The following is a 16,831-nucleotide window of genomic DNA, read 5'->3' as shown; positions in this document are numbered from 1 at the left end:
GATAGATAGATAGATAGATAGATAGATAGATAGATAGATAGATAGATAGATAGATAGATAGATAGATAGATAGATGCACAGGTACCAGTCAGGGCTTACCTCTCCTCCATTCACATATTCCATTACAAAGCACAGGCGGTCTTTAGTCTGGAAGGAATACTTCAAAGACTGAAACAGGAGGAAGAGAAACACAACCATCAGCTCCACAACCTGATGATGGGTTTCACACCTAGCACATATGTATCTTGTTGTTTTTCAGAGAGAAGTACGTTTTCTATCCAGGGAGTGCACAATAAAAAAAAATACAATTGCTCTTTGAGTCTCTTAAGCCTTGATTGCAGATGTGAGAGAAGTGAAACAAGGTGGAACGTTACCGTGATGTCATGTGAACCTTAATTGTTTTGCTGCGTGTGTGTGTGTGTGTTTTTGCTTGTGTGTGTTTTGCAGCGAACAACAGCATCTGGAGTGTCACTGAAATGACCTCTCAGTGGTTTCTTGTCGACAGATGTAGAGCTACACTTGGGCTGTTCATTTATAACAGTTTATCCACTGCATTATAATGAGTCTCTGGAGTTTCAGGTACATATAGGCTCAATGTGCTGCTAACGGCTTTTGTCTATTGTATGCATGGGTACATGTGAGCGTGCATGCCTGTGTGTGTGTGTGTGTTTGTGTGTGTGTGTGTGTGTGTGTGTGTGTGTGTGTGTATGGTTGGGTACTCACAGTTAGGAAAGGATGCCTGGTGTTTTTTAATACTCTGCTCTCTGTGAGTGTGTGTGCCACTTCATCCTGTGGGTGGAGATAACATAGTGAATGGAACAGTGCTTCTGAGACAGCACAGCATATTAATATAACAGTCATTTCTTTATAGAACGTTATTCAACTTGCTACCAGTTAGGTTTAGTTTGATTAAGTAATTAACATGGAGTGAAACCTACCTTTGCAATAATTACTTCTTTCTTCAAAATCTTCATTGCATAATATTTCCCGTTAGCCTTCTCTCTCACTAGAATCACTTTACCAAAAGTGCCTTTTCCCAGTAGTTTTAAGTAGTCAAAGTCATTCATCGTCTGAAAGAAAACCGTATAACAAGTTAGTGCAGTTGTAATAGTTCTATATAGCAGAATTGTTGTCAGATTTTAGAGGACTGATGGGAAACTTAACACATCATTTAACAGCTCCGCAAAATGATTGTATCCGTGTTTCTGTATCAGTCAATCAGGATATGTCTCCTTTGGTATGGTCATCCTTTAGTCAGTGGTCCAGGTGCTCGCATTCATGGAGCTAAAGAAGACACTTTGAACCAATGGCTTCTTGCCGCTGAAACACTTAACGACGTGTTGCTTAGAATTTTTATTTTTCTGATCAATCATCCATGTATGTTTATTTCATTTGATCCCTTAGGTCCTCGGGTGGGATGGGATTGGGATGGGGGAAGGGGGGTTTTAACTTCATTTTGAATGTATCTATTCATGTTTGCTGACAATTATTATTACTAAATAAAAAACATTTGATCACAAATGGTCCAGGTGTTTGTCTCTTACCTTCCGTTTATGGTGGCTGGTAGAGGTGTCCATCTCCTCCAGCTCTCCGATGTTGTCTATCTGAGACGTGGGACTGCATTGGATCCTCTCCTCCTCCTGTCTTTGGAGTTTGTCTGCTACTATCTGGATCGCCTCCGTCCACTCATCCCTGTAAAACAGAGCAGAACACACACCTCTAGTTACAGATGCGGTCAAATATATTGGCACCCTTGCACTTTACTATGGCTGGCGATGGAGCAGACTGTTCTGTTTTCTCTTTTCAAAACTGGTTGAATGGCGATTTTTACCCAGTAGGCAGCTGCAACTTAACACATGTGAGATAAATTACACAGTAAACGAGATGACTTGCCTCCAACCAAATAAATTAGAATTTAAAATAATTTAGGCCATGTTTTCACGAAAAATCTTAATGTATGTTTTTTTAAACGTTTTTTTGGGGTCCTGTGAATTTGTAAATCAAACAAATACACGTGTGAACACCAAAAGTGTTTTCAACTTCAACTGATTTTAAAAGAAATAGTGAATCTTGCAAGGGTACCAATATATTTGACCGCAACTGTAGGTACAGTGTCTTAACAGTCTATAGTCTGGTTAGCCCTGTCAGGAGATGCACACCTGTAAAGTTACATATACAGTATATCAATAGTCTGGAGTATGGATAGCCTCTTTTAACTCATCCCATACAGCACCTGTAACACAGACACATTAACTAACTTCTGCATGGTAACAGTGATATTTCACAATGAAATGTAGCGACTTGTTTGATGTCTGTGACACCATTATGCATAATCAATGACATTCTGCTAAGTTAAGAATGACCTATAGACAGAGCAATCTATTCATTACACCTTTACAATGGGGGAAACCTGGGACTTTCAACAAAGGCTAATCTATGCAATCATCTATGTAATCATCAATGATCAGTCACTTTAAAACAAAACAAATGTTCACAAATTAGTTTATGTGAATGGGAACTACTGCGTGTTTGCAAATGGCTTTACCCCCCATTGGGTTTTCATTTGTTGTGCTGTACAACATCTGTTGCATAAAAAGAGTGATGCATTTAGATTTGTGAGCACGTGTGTATTTAATGATGATGAATATATCTGTGTGGTTTGTGCTTCCCTCTGGGCTGTACTGCTGCTACATAAACATTCCACAGGAGGGGATCGTTGGCATTTGGAAACTTTCATTTCCAGTACGTTAATCTCTCGTGGACCGATTCTCGTGGAGAAATGAAACGGTGAGAATCTGTCAAGGCTCACGTAGAATTATATGATTACGAGCAGCAGTAGTTCCTGCTTTTGGGTTTTCATCATTTATTATTTGGATGAATCAGGATTGGGGAGAAGGCAGTGCTTAAACCTATGCTGTGATTTTCAAGCCCGTGTGCGGATGATAAACAGTTTCCACTAGATTCCACAGCCACAGTCAAAATTGGCTATATCTTAAAAATTCATGAAAACAAACATTTCCTTTTTGGCCATGATAAACACAGGTGAAATTAGCAGAAGGGTGGGGTTTGAACTAGAGTTTCCGTTTGCGAGGGAGGAGACTTCGCTTCCTTCCTTTGCACAAAGGTAATCACAATTGTTAATGGCATTCCCCCCAGAAGTAAAACAGGAAATTTAGCACATGTGGTAACGTGATAATACAAACAGAACATTTGACTCACAAAGTAGCATCCGTGTGGGGGTTTTTGTTCCATGTTTTGTTTTGACTTTGAGAGGCCCATATGTTACAATGAGGGATTGAACAACATGCAAATCCATAGCTACACAAAAGGACTCTTTCTGAACACCTTTTCCCAGCTTCACTCAGGTGTCTGAATATATCGGATGTGACTCCAAACAAGGGCAAACAAAAGTTGTGTTCCATTTGAACAATCAAACGGCAGTGTACACATAAAAAGCAACAGGAATCCTCTCAAGGTCGTGCAGATGAATGCGAGCCGAGCCATCTCTCCCTACCCCCTACGTTTTTTTTTTAACGTATAATGAGAATTTTTCGCTAATGAGAGATAATGGGCCTGACTACAGTCGGGCGGCGTGCCAGCTGGTGCCTCCCCTCTCCTCACTCGTGGGCCTGCTGATGCTGGGCCCGTGCCAGGTGGGTACAGTACAGTACAAGCTGCTGCCAGCCAGCCAGAAACACAGAAACTAAGGTTTAAGACAGGATCTGGAAAATACGTTTAACCTTTCCTCTTAACCGCTGGCTGCACTTCCCCTCAACCCCCTGGCCTGTCTAGTGAGGCTGCAGCTCGAACTCGAATTCTCTTCACTTCTTGAGCAGAAAGTAGAGTTTAAGACCATAACATCTGCCAGTGCTACTTCCTCTACCCAGCTCTGCTCCGTAGCTCGCTCTCACAGGTCGCTGCCTGCAGTTGCCTGTTCCCCAGAGACAGAAGAGAGGAGAGGATTGTCTGTGTGTGTGCCAACTGTGAACAGGCACAGCTTATTATCTTAAGTCTTATGGGCAAACGCTGTTCTTTCTGGAGAGAGATAAACATCTCCATTTCCTAGAAGAGGAGCAGCTGGAGAATTTATGCCAGTGCTACTATACTTGAAAGGTCTCTTTTCCAGCCTACAAACCCCCCACACCCCACTCTGCTGATCACCTGGTTGGTTTTACTGGAACGGAGCGTGTATGCTATCTGTGTTTTCTATCCATCTTGTTAAATGACACACTGCTCTAATTTCAAATGGATTTGAAACTGAGGACAAATATGTTTGTCGTAGAAAACGTTATCTCTGGAATACCATTTAGTATAAAGTCATTTCATAGTAATTTTATAGGCCAGGGATGGGCAACTGGCGGCCCGCCCCCGCGGATCAATTTCCTTTTTGGGAGGGGGGAACTCAGTCGGGGTCTCAATTTAATGTTGAGAGTTAGAATAGTAGAATACACAAGGTGAAATTTCAAACATTGGTTGTGCATCAGCAGTTTTTCTCTTGTTATGTCAGTCACTGTTGGTCACTCAATTATCCCATGTCAGCTAAACATTTTTTGATTTGTAAGTTAGTCTAGCCAGCTATCTAAACTTGTAGTAATCATGGTCAAATTACCGACCGGGGGCCCCCATTGATTTTGTTAGTCAGTCTCATTCAGATATCATATTCAAAACTGCAAACATTTCTGTCCACCCTATGCCAAAATGTGTAGAATTGCAGGTAATTAACCTTTAGAAAAATTATATCCGCTGTCAAGAGGGCCAAAAGGCTAGGGCCAAAAGGCTAGGGCCAAAAGGCTAGGGCCAAAAGGCTAGGGCCAAAAGGCTAGGGCCGACTGACTGCATGTGTGGGTATGGATGTGGGTACGCACCACCCGCGAGCCACTGCGGCCTCTCATGATGAGTTCATATTTTTTGTGGCCCCACCCCCATCAAAGTTGCCCATCCCTCTTACAGATTATCATAGTAAACCATAATTTAAAATGGAACTAGTGAACAATTTCTCTCAGTTTCACATGACCTCCTGGCTTGAGAGCTACACTATGACTTTTCATGGATGCACTATTTTCATAATGTACTGTTTTCATAGATGTACTGTTTTCATAGATGTACTGTTTTCATAGATGTACTGTGTAGAGGAAAAGCAGTCAGTTGGCCATAGATGAGCAGACTAAGAGGTGAGCCTACCTTTCCTCTGGCGTGTCCACATGGAAGGTCCTCTCGATGACGGTGGTCCATTGTAGACATCTGATGATGAATGTGTTGGGCTTTGGTCGTTCTGTCTTCATCAGTTGGCATTCTGAGACAGAGAGAAGACTGATGTGAATATTCAGATTTACTAGATGTCAAATCTTGTGTCTGAGGTTCAGTTGCTGATAGGGCTGGGAATTGCCAGGGACCTCACGATACGATATTATCACGATACTTAGGTGCCGATACGATATGCATTGCGATTCCCACAATTCTCAATGTATTGCAATTTGATACTGCGATCTTATTGCGATTTGATGTTCCAAACATATTGCTCACTATAGTGTCTGCTGCAGAGGAACAAGAGAGAGCCATGAGAAAAATAGTTTTGATCAGTCGTGGAAATAAAAGTGCTAAAAACATGTTGGCTCACTATTTTTTTTAAAGATGGAAAACAAGCTATAGGATGACAAATACAGGAGTTTTGGTGTAGGTTCAGCCGACTACCGCTAGCTAACGCTACCCACAGTAGCAAAAAATAAAATAACAATATTTTACAAATCGATACTTGGAGTCAAATATCGATATAATATCACCCAAAAATAATATTGCATTTTGCAACTGTATAGATTTTTCCCCAATCACTAATTGCTGTTGATACTAGTTGATTGTGATGAAAGAGTAGGTTAGCTTTGCTATTGGGTATGTACATACACTGAGAATACCAAACATTAAGAACACCTTCTTAATATTGAGTTGCACCCCCCCTTTTGCCCTCAGAACAGCCTCAATTCTTCAGGGCATGGACTCTACAAGGTGTCGAAAGCGTTCCACAGGGATGCTGGGTCATGTTGACTCCAATGCTTCCCAGAGTTGTGTCAAGTTGGCTGGATGTCCTTTGGGTGGTGGACCATTCTTGATACACACGGGAAACTGTTGAGTGTGAAAAACCCAGCAGCGTTGCAGTTCTTGACACAAACCAGTGCGCCTGGCACCTACTAACATACCCCGTTCAAAAGGCACTTAAATCTTTTGTCTTGCCCATTCACCCTCTGAATGGCATACAGTTGAAGTCGGAAGTTTACATACACCTTAGCTAAATACATTTAAACTCAGTTTTTCACAATTCCTGACATTTAATCTTAGTAATAATTCCCTGTCTTAGGTCAGTTAGGATCACCACTTTATTTTAAGAATGTGAAATGATCTAAGTGGGTCAGAAGTTTACATACACTCAATTAGTATTTGGTAGTATTGCCTTTAAATTGTTTAACTTGTGTCAAACGTTTCGGTAGCCTTCCACAAGCTTCCCACAATATGTTGGGTGAATTTTGGCCCATTCCTCCTGACAGAGCTGGTGTAACTGAGTCAAGTTTGTAGGCCTCCTTGCTCGCACACGCTTTTTCAGTTCTGCCCACACATTTTCTATAGGATTGAGGTCAGGGCTTTGTGATGGCCACTCCAATACCTTGACTTTGTTGTCCTTAAGCCATTTTGCCACAACTTTGGAAGTATGCTTGTGGTCATTGTCCATTTGGAAGACCCATTTGCGACCAAGCTTTAACTTCCTGACTGATGTCTTGAGATGTTGCTTCAATATATCCACATAATTTTCCTTCCTCATGATGCCATCTATTTTGTGAAGTGCACCAGTCCCTCCTGCAGCAAAGCACCACCACAGCATGATGCTGCCACCCCCGTGCTTCACGGTTGGGATGGTGTTCTTCGGCTTGCAAGCTCCCCCTTTTCCTCCAAACATTACAATTGTCATTATGGCCAAACAGTTCTATTTTTGTTTCATCAGACCAGAGGATATTTCTCCAAAAAGTAAGATCTTTGTCTCCATGTGCAGTTGCAAACCGTAGTCTGGCTTTTTTATGGCGGTTTTGGAGCAGTGGCTTCTTCCTTGCTGAGCGGCCTTTCAGGTTATGTCGATATAGGACTCATTTTACTGTGGATATAGATAAGTTTCCTCCAGCATCTTCACAAGGTCCTTTGCTGTTGTTCTGGGATTGATTTGCACTTTTCGCACCAAAGTACGTTCATCTCTAGGAGACAGAACACGTCTCCTTCCTGAGCGGTATGACGGCTGCGTGGTCCCATGGTGTTTATACTTGCGTACTATTGTTTGTACAGATGAACGTGGTACCTTCAGGCATTTGGAAATTGCTCCCAAGGATGAACCAGACTTGTGGAGGTCTACAATGTTTTTTCTGAGGTCTTGGCTGATTTCTTTTGATTTTCCCATGATATCAAGCAAAGAGGCACTTAGTTTGAAGGTAGGCCTTGAAATACATTCACAGGTACACCTCCAATTGACTCAAATGATGTCAATTAGCCTATCAGAAGCTTCTAAACCCATGACATAATTTTCTGCAATTTTCCAAGCTGTTTAAAGGCACAGTCAACTTAGTGTATGTAAACTTCTGACCCACTGGAATTGTGAGACAGTGAATTATAAGTGAAACAATCTGTCTGTAAACAATTGTTGGAAAAATTACTTGTGTCATGCACAAAGTAGATGTCCTAACCGACTTGCCAAAACTATAGTTTGTTAACAAGAAATTTGTGGAGTTGTTGAAAAACGAGTTTCAATGATTCCAACCTAAGTGTATGTAAACTTCCGACTTCAACTGTACATTCACAATCCATGTCTCAATTGTCTCAAGGCTTAAAAATCCTTCTTTAACCGGTCTCCTCCCCTTCATCTACACTGATTTGAAGTGGATTTAACAAGTGACATCAATAAGGGATCATAGCTTTCACCTGGATTCACCTGGTCAGTCTATGTCATGGAAAGAGCAGGTGTTCTTAATGGTTTGTACACTCAGTGTAGATGCACTGTACTGCAGCAAACACAACACTTCACACCAAGTTAAAGCTGTCTCATTCCATCCAGGAACACACACAGCCAGATGGGGCTTTAAGCCAACTGTGGAAAAGTTTTGCAGTGTGCTCCATTGTCACCGCTACAGCAGCTATTGGGGACAATGTTCAGTCAGACGACAGCTGAAACAGAGTGTTGAGCCTGTACGTGCCAGTAGGTAATGACTTCCCTCCCTCAGTTGGCCCCATCTCCGCCGCCACCAAACGGCAGGACGGCCTAAATATAGGCGGGAAGGTTAATGACGACACGGCTAAGGTCGCAGACGCACTGTACCTCTTTCTACCTGCCCTGCTAATAAAATGGAGTCTCCCACCGTGCGCAGAGAAAACAAGGTCATGATGGAGTTCCAGTACGTAGTAGCACTGGACACAACATAGTAAATTCAGAGGGAATACAGACAGAGGAGAGTGGACAGGATTATTTGTTTTGCTTCAGCTAAACATACTAGGAGAGAGCTCCAGCAACTGTACTGCCTTCAATCAATAGGCATTTATATTGGAGTGTTACTGTAATCTGCATTCAGATTAATTTCCCTATTCTGAACTGCCTGATGGGATAGGGTCACCACCTACACTACTGTCACTATTAGTTAATCAGTTTGCATCCTTGTTATTTAACATTCTATCCTCATTTGAACTCTCCACGTATTCATGTATTTCAATTTACCAACCTATATCGAAATATAATTAACAAATGGTATATATTGGAAACATGGGGCTCTGGTGAAGGGAAATATTCATCAGGTACCATAGCATCGTTTCTCAGTAATTAGGTGAGTTATTTACATTTTACATTTTAGTCATTTAGCAGACGCTCTTATCCAGAGCGACTTACAGTTAGTGAGTGCATACATTTTTCATACTGGCCCCCCGTGGGAATTGAACCCACAACCCTGGCGTTGCATGCGCCATGCTCTACCAACTGAGCTACAGGAGGCCCAGAACACGTCTCCTTCCAGTAATCTGAGATGTAATGAGTGTTTAACATTAGACGGTAGCCTGTTGGTTAGGCAGGCAGGCATTGTCCCAGGCTCTGTCTGTCTGTCAGTGACAGTTTCTCTCTCCACGCTTGGGACGGACGGACAGACAGGCAGGCAGGCAGGGCTGCACCATTCCATTTCACTGGCCCATTTGACTACAGCAGCCAGCCTCCCAGCACCACCTGGCCTCCCAGCTTTGGGCAACAGATGTGGCAATACTGTAGTGCTGCCAAGCCAGCCGGGTCCGGATGTATGGCCACCCTCTCTCCCCCAGCCTTTAGATTAAAACCTGGCCGCGCTAGCTTCCTGACGGATGGAGAGAGAGAGCGAGAGAGAGCAAGAGGGGAGAGAGAGAGAGAGAGGGTGAGAGATAGAGAGAGAGAGAGAGAGAGAGAGAGAGAGAGAGAGAGAGAGAGAGAGAGAGAGAGAGAGAGAGAGCGAGAGAGAGGGCGAGAGAGAGGGCGAGAGAGAGGGCGAGAGAGAGAGAGAGAGAGAGAGAGAGAGAGAGAGAGAGAGAGAGAGAGAGAGAGAGAGAGAGAGAGAGAGAAAGCTCCATGTGTCAGAGTGGTAACACAGCAAGGCCGGATGGATTGATGGATGGACCCACCTTCTTAAACTGTCCTTTCTTTCCCCTAGAAAAACTACCCAGCAGCCAATCCAAAGGCAAATCTGAGACCATTGTCAGTTCTGTTGCGTGTTGGGACAATAGGAAACTGTTATATTTGTTTCATGCCCATGTAATTCCTGTGGCCTTCGTTGTAGGAACTGTGCCAAGGAGTCAAATGTTTCCACCAGCTTAGTGGCTATCAGCTTATGTCTAGTTGTTTTGGTAAACAGCTGAGGGATGGGGCTGGAGAAATGTAACCACTCTCAAATTCATACACAGAGATATGGATGCAAGGATTTACTATCCATGTGATCTAAATTATACTTTTAACAATGTTTGAGGCTTTGAGGTGGGGTAAAACAAGCTTATATTTTGATGGCATTTATAATTTATCTTCTTCAAGAATCAATGGGTATACATGTATATCATTAATTTAAAAGTAAAACAATTGATGTACCAATCTCAGATTGCCCCTTTAAGTATATGTCTCCCTTGGGAAAGAGGTCTCATGACCTCAATGGTATTCCTAGTTAAATAGAGGTTAAATGTGTTTAAAATCTGCAAAATTATCTAGGCCTACTTATCACTGTGGCATATTATTAATTTAGATTAATTGACGTGCTAGAAGCCAGCACAGTGAATGACTCACTTGCAACAGAAAAGTTATTAAGGGGATAGGGTAGGTCTGCGTCCTGTGGCTTCTCTTTGTAACCTATGAACGAGCCGTCCGTTTTCAGCAGAAAGTAGCGTGGTCTCCAGTTCTTGATATATTCTCCTGTAGAAAGAGAGAAATAGAGAGAGAGTTTCTTTGTTAGTGCATGAAATCTGCCAGTCCATAGATTCAAAAACAATAACGTCTGCACTCATAATGCAGTTACAACCACTTATTACATTTTTTTAATGGTTTTATGAAACAGGTTTAAAAAGTTGTTGGCTCTTTGAGCTCTATGCGCATTTTTTTTTTGTGCAGACATTATTGTTTTTGCATTACATTTACATTTACATCATTTAGCAGACGCTCTTATCCAGAGCGACTTACAAATAGGTGCATTCACCTTATAGCCAGTGGGATCACCACTTTACAATGTTTTTTTTTTTTTTTTTTTTTTTTTTGGGGTTGGGGTTTGGGTTGGGGTAAGGGGGGGGGTAGAAGGATTACTTTATCCTATCCCAGGTATTCCTTAAAGAGGTGGCATTAAAGTGCAGTAACACAGCTTACCCCTATAATCAGTATCCTTCTAAAGTGGCTACTGTTTCAATATCCATTCAGACCAATATCTTTTAGACACTCATCATATCGCTTTGCCTTGTTTTGGGTTAACATGATCAAAATGACAAAAACATGTTTACGATCTCAGTGCTGAAATCACTCCCCAACCATCATCTGCCTCATTTTTGGTTAGCCAGGTGGTTGGGTGGGAATGGGGACCCTTATTCTCCTGCCCCGGGATTTAGGCTAGCCCTGTAGAGAGGGCCGCAGCATGGGAGGTCAGATCTCCATCAGGGGGCCAGAGCGGACACCTTTAACCCTCCCGGGCAGCAGCAGCAAAAAAACAACATCTGTTGAGCAGCTGGTCATCCCGCATTACCAAACAACACTTCTGGTGCAACAGCCTGCTCCATCTAATAACCAACAGCAGGATTACAAGGGTGTCAACATCTCACATCTCAGCACACAGCGCTACATTATACGCACAGCACCGGGTTCAAAACAGGATACTGGAGAGCATAGGCAGCACATCTGCTTTTTTAACACACACCGAGTGTACAAAACATTAAGTACACCTGCTCTTTTTCCATGACATAGACTGACCAGGTGAATTCAGGTGAAAGCTATGATCCCTTATTGATGTCACTTGTTAAATTCACTTCAATCAGTGTAGATGAAGGAGAGGATACAGGTTAAATAAGGATTTTTAAGCCTTGAGACAATTGAGACATGGATTGTGTATGTGTGCCATTTAGAGGGTGAATGGGCAAGACAAAACACTTAAGTGCCTTTGAATTGTGTATGGTAGTAGGTGCCAGGCGCACCGGTTTGTGTCAAGAGCTGCAACGCTGCTTGGTTTTTCACGCTCAACAGTTTCCCGTGTGTATCAAGAATGGTCCACCACCCAAAGGACATCCAGCCAACTTGACACAACTGTGGGAAGCATTGGAGTCAACATAGGCCAGCATCCCTGTGGAACGCTTTCGACACCTTGTAGAGTCCATGCCCCGATGAATTGAGGCTGTTCTGAGGGCAAGGGGGGGGGGGGGGGGGGGGGGCACTCAATATTCAGAAGGTGTTACTAATGTTTGGTATACTCAGTGTATTGTTCTGTAGTATAACAACTACTGTGTAAGGTGCATACAAGAAGCTATGATAACTGTTAATGGAAGAAGTTTGGAGTTTGACTTGAGAGGGAAGGTACTACACTGCTGTCTGCGAAGATAGAAGTCATAGCACTTGACTAGAGTTGAAAAAAAGTAGCAAACATTCGTATGCATGTGTGCTTCTTCTTGTTAATCTATTTTGGTGATATTTTCAATTTTACAATAGATCTTTACTGTAAGCAAGAGGATTGAAAATGTCAATGAGACCGACAGTCAACCAACGATCTAAAAATTACCTTTCTTTAGTCCTTCCACTTCCACATTTAATACTAACATCACCATTATGTTCAATATTCAGTTCCATTTAGTTTCAGCATCAGGCCATTTCTGCTCCTGCCTCATTCGTGCGGATGGACACACTGAAATCCTCTATAATGGACGAGACGTGAAAATCCTTAAAACGTGCACTTTGTTTTTTAACTCCTGGTAATTAACCCACCATCCCGACGGCTTACACGCACGCCTCTGTGACAGCTCTGATCACTTCTTTTTTTTTTACACCGGGAGGAGAAAATAAACAACATGTTCTATTTGTAACATCCACTTAAAGCATAATGACAGCAGCTTTTCTTAATTAACACATCAGAGAAAAACACCTGCTCATGTTAATTCGAGGAGACGGAGGTCTTTGCCGGTATGCCTCTGTGAGGCTGGGGTCTGTGGGAGGGGAGGAGGGGAGGAGGCGAGGACGGGAGGGAGGGAGGGAGGGAGGGAGGGGAGGAGAGGAGAGCAGCTGAACGCAACGCAGTACGCCGTGGGGACAGGAGCCACCATAGGTAGCAAGGTCTCTCCTCCGACTCGCTCACACAGCCCGTCACAGGATCTCACCACTAACACTTGGTAGATAAATAAATTAGGCCTATAAATTATTCCTGATCAAAACAAGACATAAACGTAAGTATAGATATTTGCTACCAGACGGAAGAGTGGGCGTGACACAATTAATTGCATGAAGTCACTGAGGAAGATATCTAGGTTTTGAATTAATCAAACGTACTGGATTTAAGCCAGAAGGTCACAGAGTGTTAAGACAGACAGAGTGGTCTTTAATGAATGCTACAAATAGGTGTCCCACCAGATTGCGTTTAGTGTGTGAGTGTAGCTGTATTTGATCAATGCAATATTCAGTCTGTGGTGCTGGGTTTACAGTGAGGCAAATGGTCCAATGTCCTGGACTGAGGGTTAACCCAAACTGGGAACCAAACTACGTAGAGGGGTAGCCAGAGGTGGAACAGAAGGGGATGGACAGTTACACCCACATATAGTTCCAACTCTCAGTCTCAACTGATCCAATAGTGTTCCATCAAACTCGCAACGCTGGCCCTGGTCACAATGACTCTGCTAGCTCAAATTCTGAACATCTTAAATTGGCTGCTGTAGGCAGATACTCCATGTTATATTTTGGGCAGATTGAGAAAATTTCCTGCATTCAACACAAGTTTGTGTAAGAAAAAATACAGTTTTTTTGCAGTCCGATGCAAACAGTTGAAATTAAAATTCAGCTCAGCCACCCACAGAATCAGTTCTGAGAGAGACTGTTCCAACAGATCCAATTGCACAATTAAAGCAACATACTGTACGCCACTCAATTACAAGACCAGATTAATTGTTCATTTGTCAGTGGACTGAGACAGGCAGGTGGCTGTATGAATCTGGGAATGGACTTCGATGGGCCACTTCCACCGACAGATGAGCTCTTCACCAAAAAACTTTCAGCGGCCCAACACCGTCACAGCTCCTGAGACCGTTCTAAGAACTCACACCTCCATCTTCTTGTTCATTTGACGCAATCAGGTTTTTAGTTTTGAGAATAAAAAAAACACAGCCCATTTGTTAATCAGCCCAAACAAGGATTTCATTTAATGCTTTGGCCGGAGCCGGCCTGATTTGCAGATGGGCTTGTGACGGGAGCCCTGGGACAGGCGGGCTGCCACGTTCCAGCACACAGGGCTGGGCGCTCCAAACCTCCAACCAGCTTGTCTGGGCACCGCCAGAGACAGAGACAGCCGCTCCTGCTAACGCCGCCCCAGCCCCCAGCCCTCAGCCCTCAGCCCAGGCACCGACATGGGCACACAGACGTGGGCAGCACCAGACCTGGCCAGAGGAAGAGAGGGATGGATGGAAGGAGAGAGAGAGAGATGGAGAGAGAGAGATGAAGAGAGGGAGGATAGAGAGAGAGAAATCTGTCTGTACCTGGATCTGCTGTTTCTCCTCACCATGTAGGTTGTGTACCATGGCAGCTTGCTGAGGGAGAACGGCTGGACCCACTTTGTCAATTTGGCCAAGCTGACAGGAGAGGAGGCTCTCTGACATTAGTACAAAAGTACCTAATGTTAACTTATTTTTACACTGTTTAACTGGGAATGGAGACACTAATAAATATATGAACAAATGATCCATAATTTAGCTTCCAGTTTACAGTTGTAAAATCAGGATTATAAAATCCGGATTATGCCTCTACTGCCATTCATTCCAATTAGACTGGTTTGAATTTCTCCCTGACCACAATGGCTGCCATTTGGCTGCCAGAATAAGGGTGACAAAATCAATGGAGGCCAGAGAAGTCAAGGGGTGATCCTTTAGTGATGCAAAGCTGCAGGGATTTGCTGTATTTTCTACCTGAATTGCCAAGAAAGACTTGTTGATCCCCTTAGAGATGACGGTCGTGTTCCCAGTTAAGACACCCAGACACAACAAGGTGGTCTGAGCTCTGATCCTCTGGCATGCCTAGCTAGCTGGGAGTAAACAGTGGGCTACCTCCTGCGTGGACAGATTCCCCTACCATCAACCTGGGATGCCCAGGTAATCCACACAGGGTAAAGGCAGGGGTAGGGAGGAGGGTGCGTCCTTTACTCTACTACGTGTGAAAATGAATAAGTGAAGTGAAGTGAAAGGAGGAGGGCACTAAAACTAAAATGGCCATTAAGAAGAGATCCTGTTTACTGTTCAGTTCTTCAAGACCATGGAAGACATTCTCTCTTTTTATTTAGTTCAGACTCAGTGTGTGTGTGTGTGTGTGTGTGTGTGTGTGTGTGTGTGTGTGTGTGTGTGTGTGTGTGTGTGAGTGTGAGTGTGAGTGTGAGTGAGTGTGAGTGTGCGTGAGTGTGTGTGTGTGTGTGTGTGTGTGTGTGTGTGTGAGTGTGAGTGTGAGTGTGAGTGAGTGTGAATGTGTGTGTGTACTGTGTGTGTGTGTGTGTGTGTGTGTGTGTGTGTGTGTGTGTGTGTGTGTGTGTGTGTGTGAGTGTGAGTGTGAGTGAGTGTGAATGTGTGTGTGTACTGTGTGTGTGTGTGTGTACTGTGTGTGTGTGTGTGTGTGTGTGTGTGTGTGTGTGTGTGTGTGTGTGTGTGTGTGTGTGTGTGTGTGTGTGTGTGAGTGTGAGTGAGTGTGAATGTGTGTGAGTGTGTGTGTGTGTGTGTGTGTGTGTGTGTGTGTGTACTGTGTGTGTGTGTGTGTGTGTGTACTGTGTGTGTGTGTGTGTGTGTGTGTGTGTGTGTGTGTGTGTGTGTGTGTGTGTGAGTGTGTGTGAGTGTGAGTGTGAGTGAGTGTGTGTGTGTGTGTGTGTGTGTGTGAGTGTGTGTGTGTACTGTGTGTGTGTGTGTGTGTGTACTGTGTTCCCATGCCCCCTGCCATAGGCCTGTGACCGGGCAGTAACCCCAGGCACAGCTGCTCCAACCCAGAGGCTCTCAGACATCTTATGTGAAATCCAGGGCTGGCTCAAGCCAATCCACTCACAGTGTATTAGTGTCATTACCAGGCTGCCCAGAAGGGAGAGATGGCCAGAAGACTACTTGGCTTCTGGGAATGGACGCAGGGGAGGTGGCTGGTGACAGTGGTAGTACAGGAGTGAAAGCCAGACTGACTCTGTATGCCCTATGTTTTACTCTTCCTCTTCCTGTTTTACTCTTTACTCTTCCTCCCACAGTGAACTACAGTGAATGATCAGAAGAACACTAATAGTCCCAGTCGGTATTAGATAGAACGTTGCTGCCCTGCCCACCTGTGGGGAAAACAACCTGTGGTTACCTAGGTTACCCCATTGGCTCACAGCACAAACAACCTTTTTCAAATGCAATTTTCTTGTTGTCTATTTGTTTTAGTCAATTACAAACTACATTTAAGAAAAGTGCAACATGTCTAAAGATTACTTTTCAATACTGCCTGCTCCCGAGCTTTCTCACTACTTAGAAAAATGTAATCAAAGACAGTACAGTATGAAGATAGGCTAAAACTACTTCTCCAATAGAAATGCCCGATCACACTTGTAGGCGATGTCATTGCGACGTTGGCTAACTAAGCTCATGCGTAGAAACAAGTCATCGTGTCTAACGGTCGTCTTGCGCCGAACTGCGCATGTGCATGCCATCAAATCAAAGACACTCCTTCGATATAATGTTGTTTTTCAAGAAAATGTAAACGTGTCAGTTTGTCACTTTCACGAGGTTGGAGTAATAACATGTTCAACTACTTAAGACATTTGCTCTAATCTAGGTTGTGCCTTTAGATTTCAAGAAAATTAAGAACTAAGGAAGGATTTTTCAGTTCTCTCACTTACTTGTCAAACCCCAAACTCCGGCCTGGTCTGTTTGGTCTGTTTCACAAGCGTTCCCGGAAGTCTTGCGATGTTGCGCCTCTGGGTTTAGAAACTCTGTGATGTAATATTGTAGGGCTTCCCTCATGCCCCTTTTCATGTTGTTGCTAGCAGCCACGTGAGTGAGTGAGTGAGTGCTAGCAACAACAAACAAACGGACTATACAGCTACAAATTGTGAGTGGAGTTACAAACGGACTGTACTAAAGA

General features: G+C 43.5%; 1 protein-coding gene across 3 annotated transcripts in view; it reads right to left on the bottom strand.

Annotated features, from left to right (window-relative positions):
• akt3a (v-akt murine thymoma viral oncogene homolog 3a) overlaps positions 1–16,831 on the bottom strand; it is a 124,359-nt gene that overhangs the window by 9,986 nt on the left and 97,542 nt on the right. The window contains exons 2-7 of one of the 3 annotated variants that reach the window (XM_084142194.1): positions 10,307–10,432; positions 5,182–5,293; positions 1,545–1,719; positions 939–1,070; positions 724–789; positions 100–168 (exon numbers count right to left, since the gene is read on the bottom strand). In XM_084142194.1, coding sequence (XP_083998320.1) covers positions 100–168; positions 724–789; positions 939–1,070; positions 1,545–1,719; positions 5,182–5,293; positions 10,307–10,432 — 680 coding nt within the window. Of the gene's footprint in view, positions 1–99; positions 169–723; positions 790–938; positions 1,092–1,544; positions 1,720–5,181; positions 5,294–10,306; positions 10,433–16,831 lie in introns of all 3 variants that reach the window. The other 2 variants (XM_084142193.1, XM_084142195.1) reach the window with 2 other exon arrangements.

The sequence above is a fragment of the Coregonus lavaretus genome (assembly GCF_964263955.1).
Source record: "Coregonus lavaretus genome assembly, chromosome: 25".
NCBI lineage: Eukaryota > Metazoa > Chordata > Actinopteri > Salmoniformes > Salmonidae > Coregonus > Coregonus lavaretus.
Note: the sequence above shows the minus strand (reverse complement) of the source record. Positions and strands in the feature narration are given on the sequence as shown.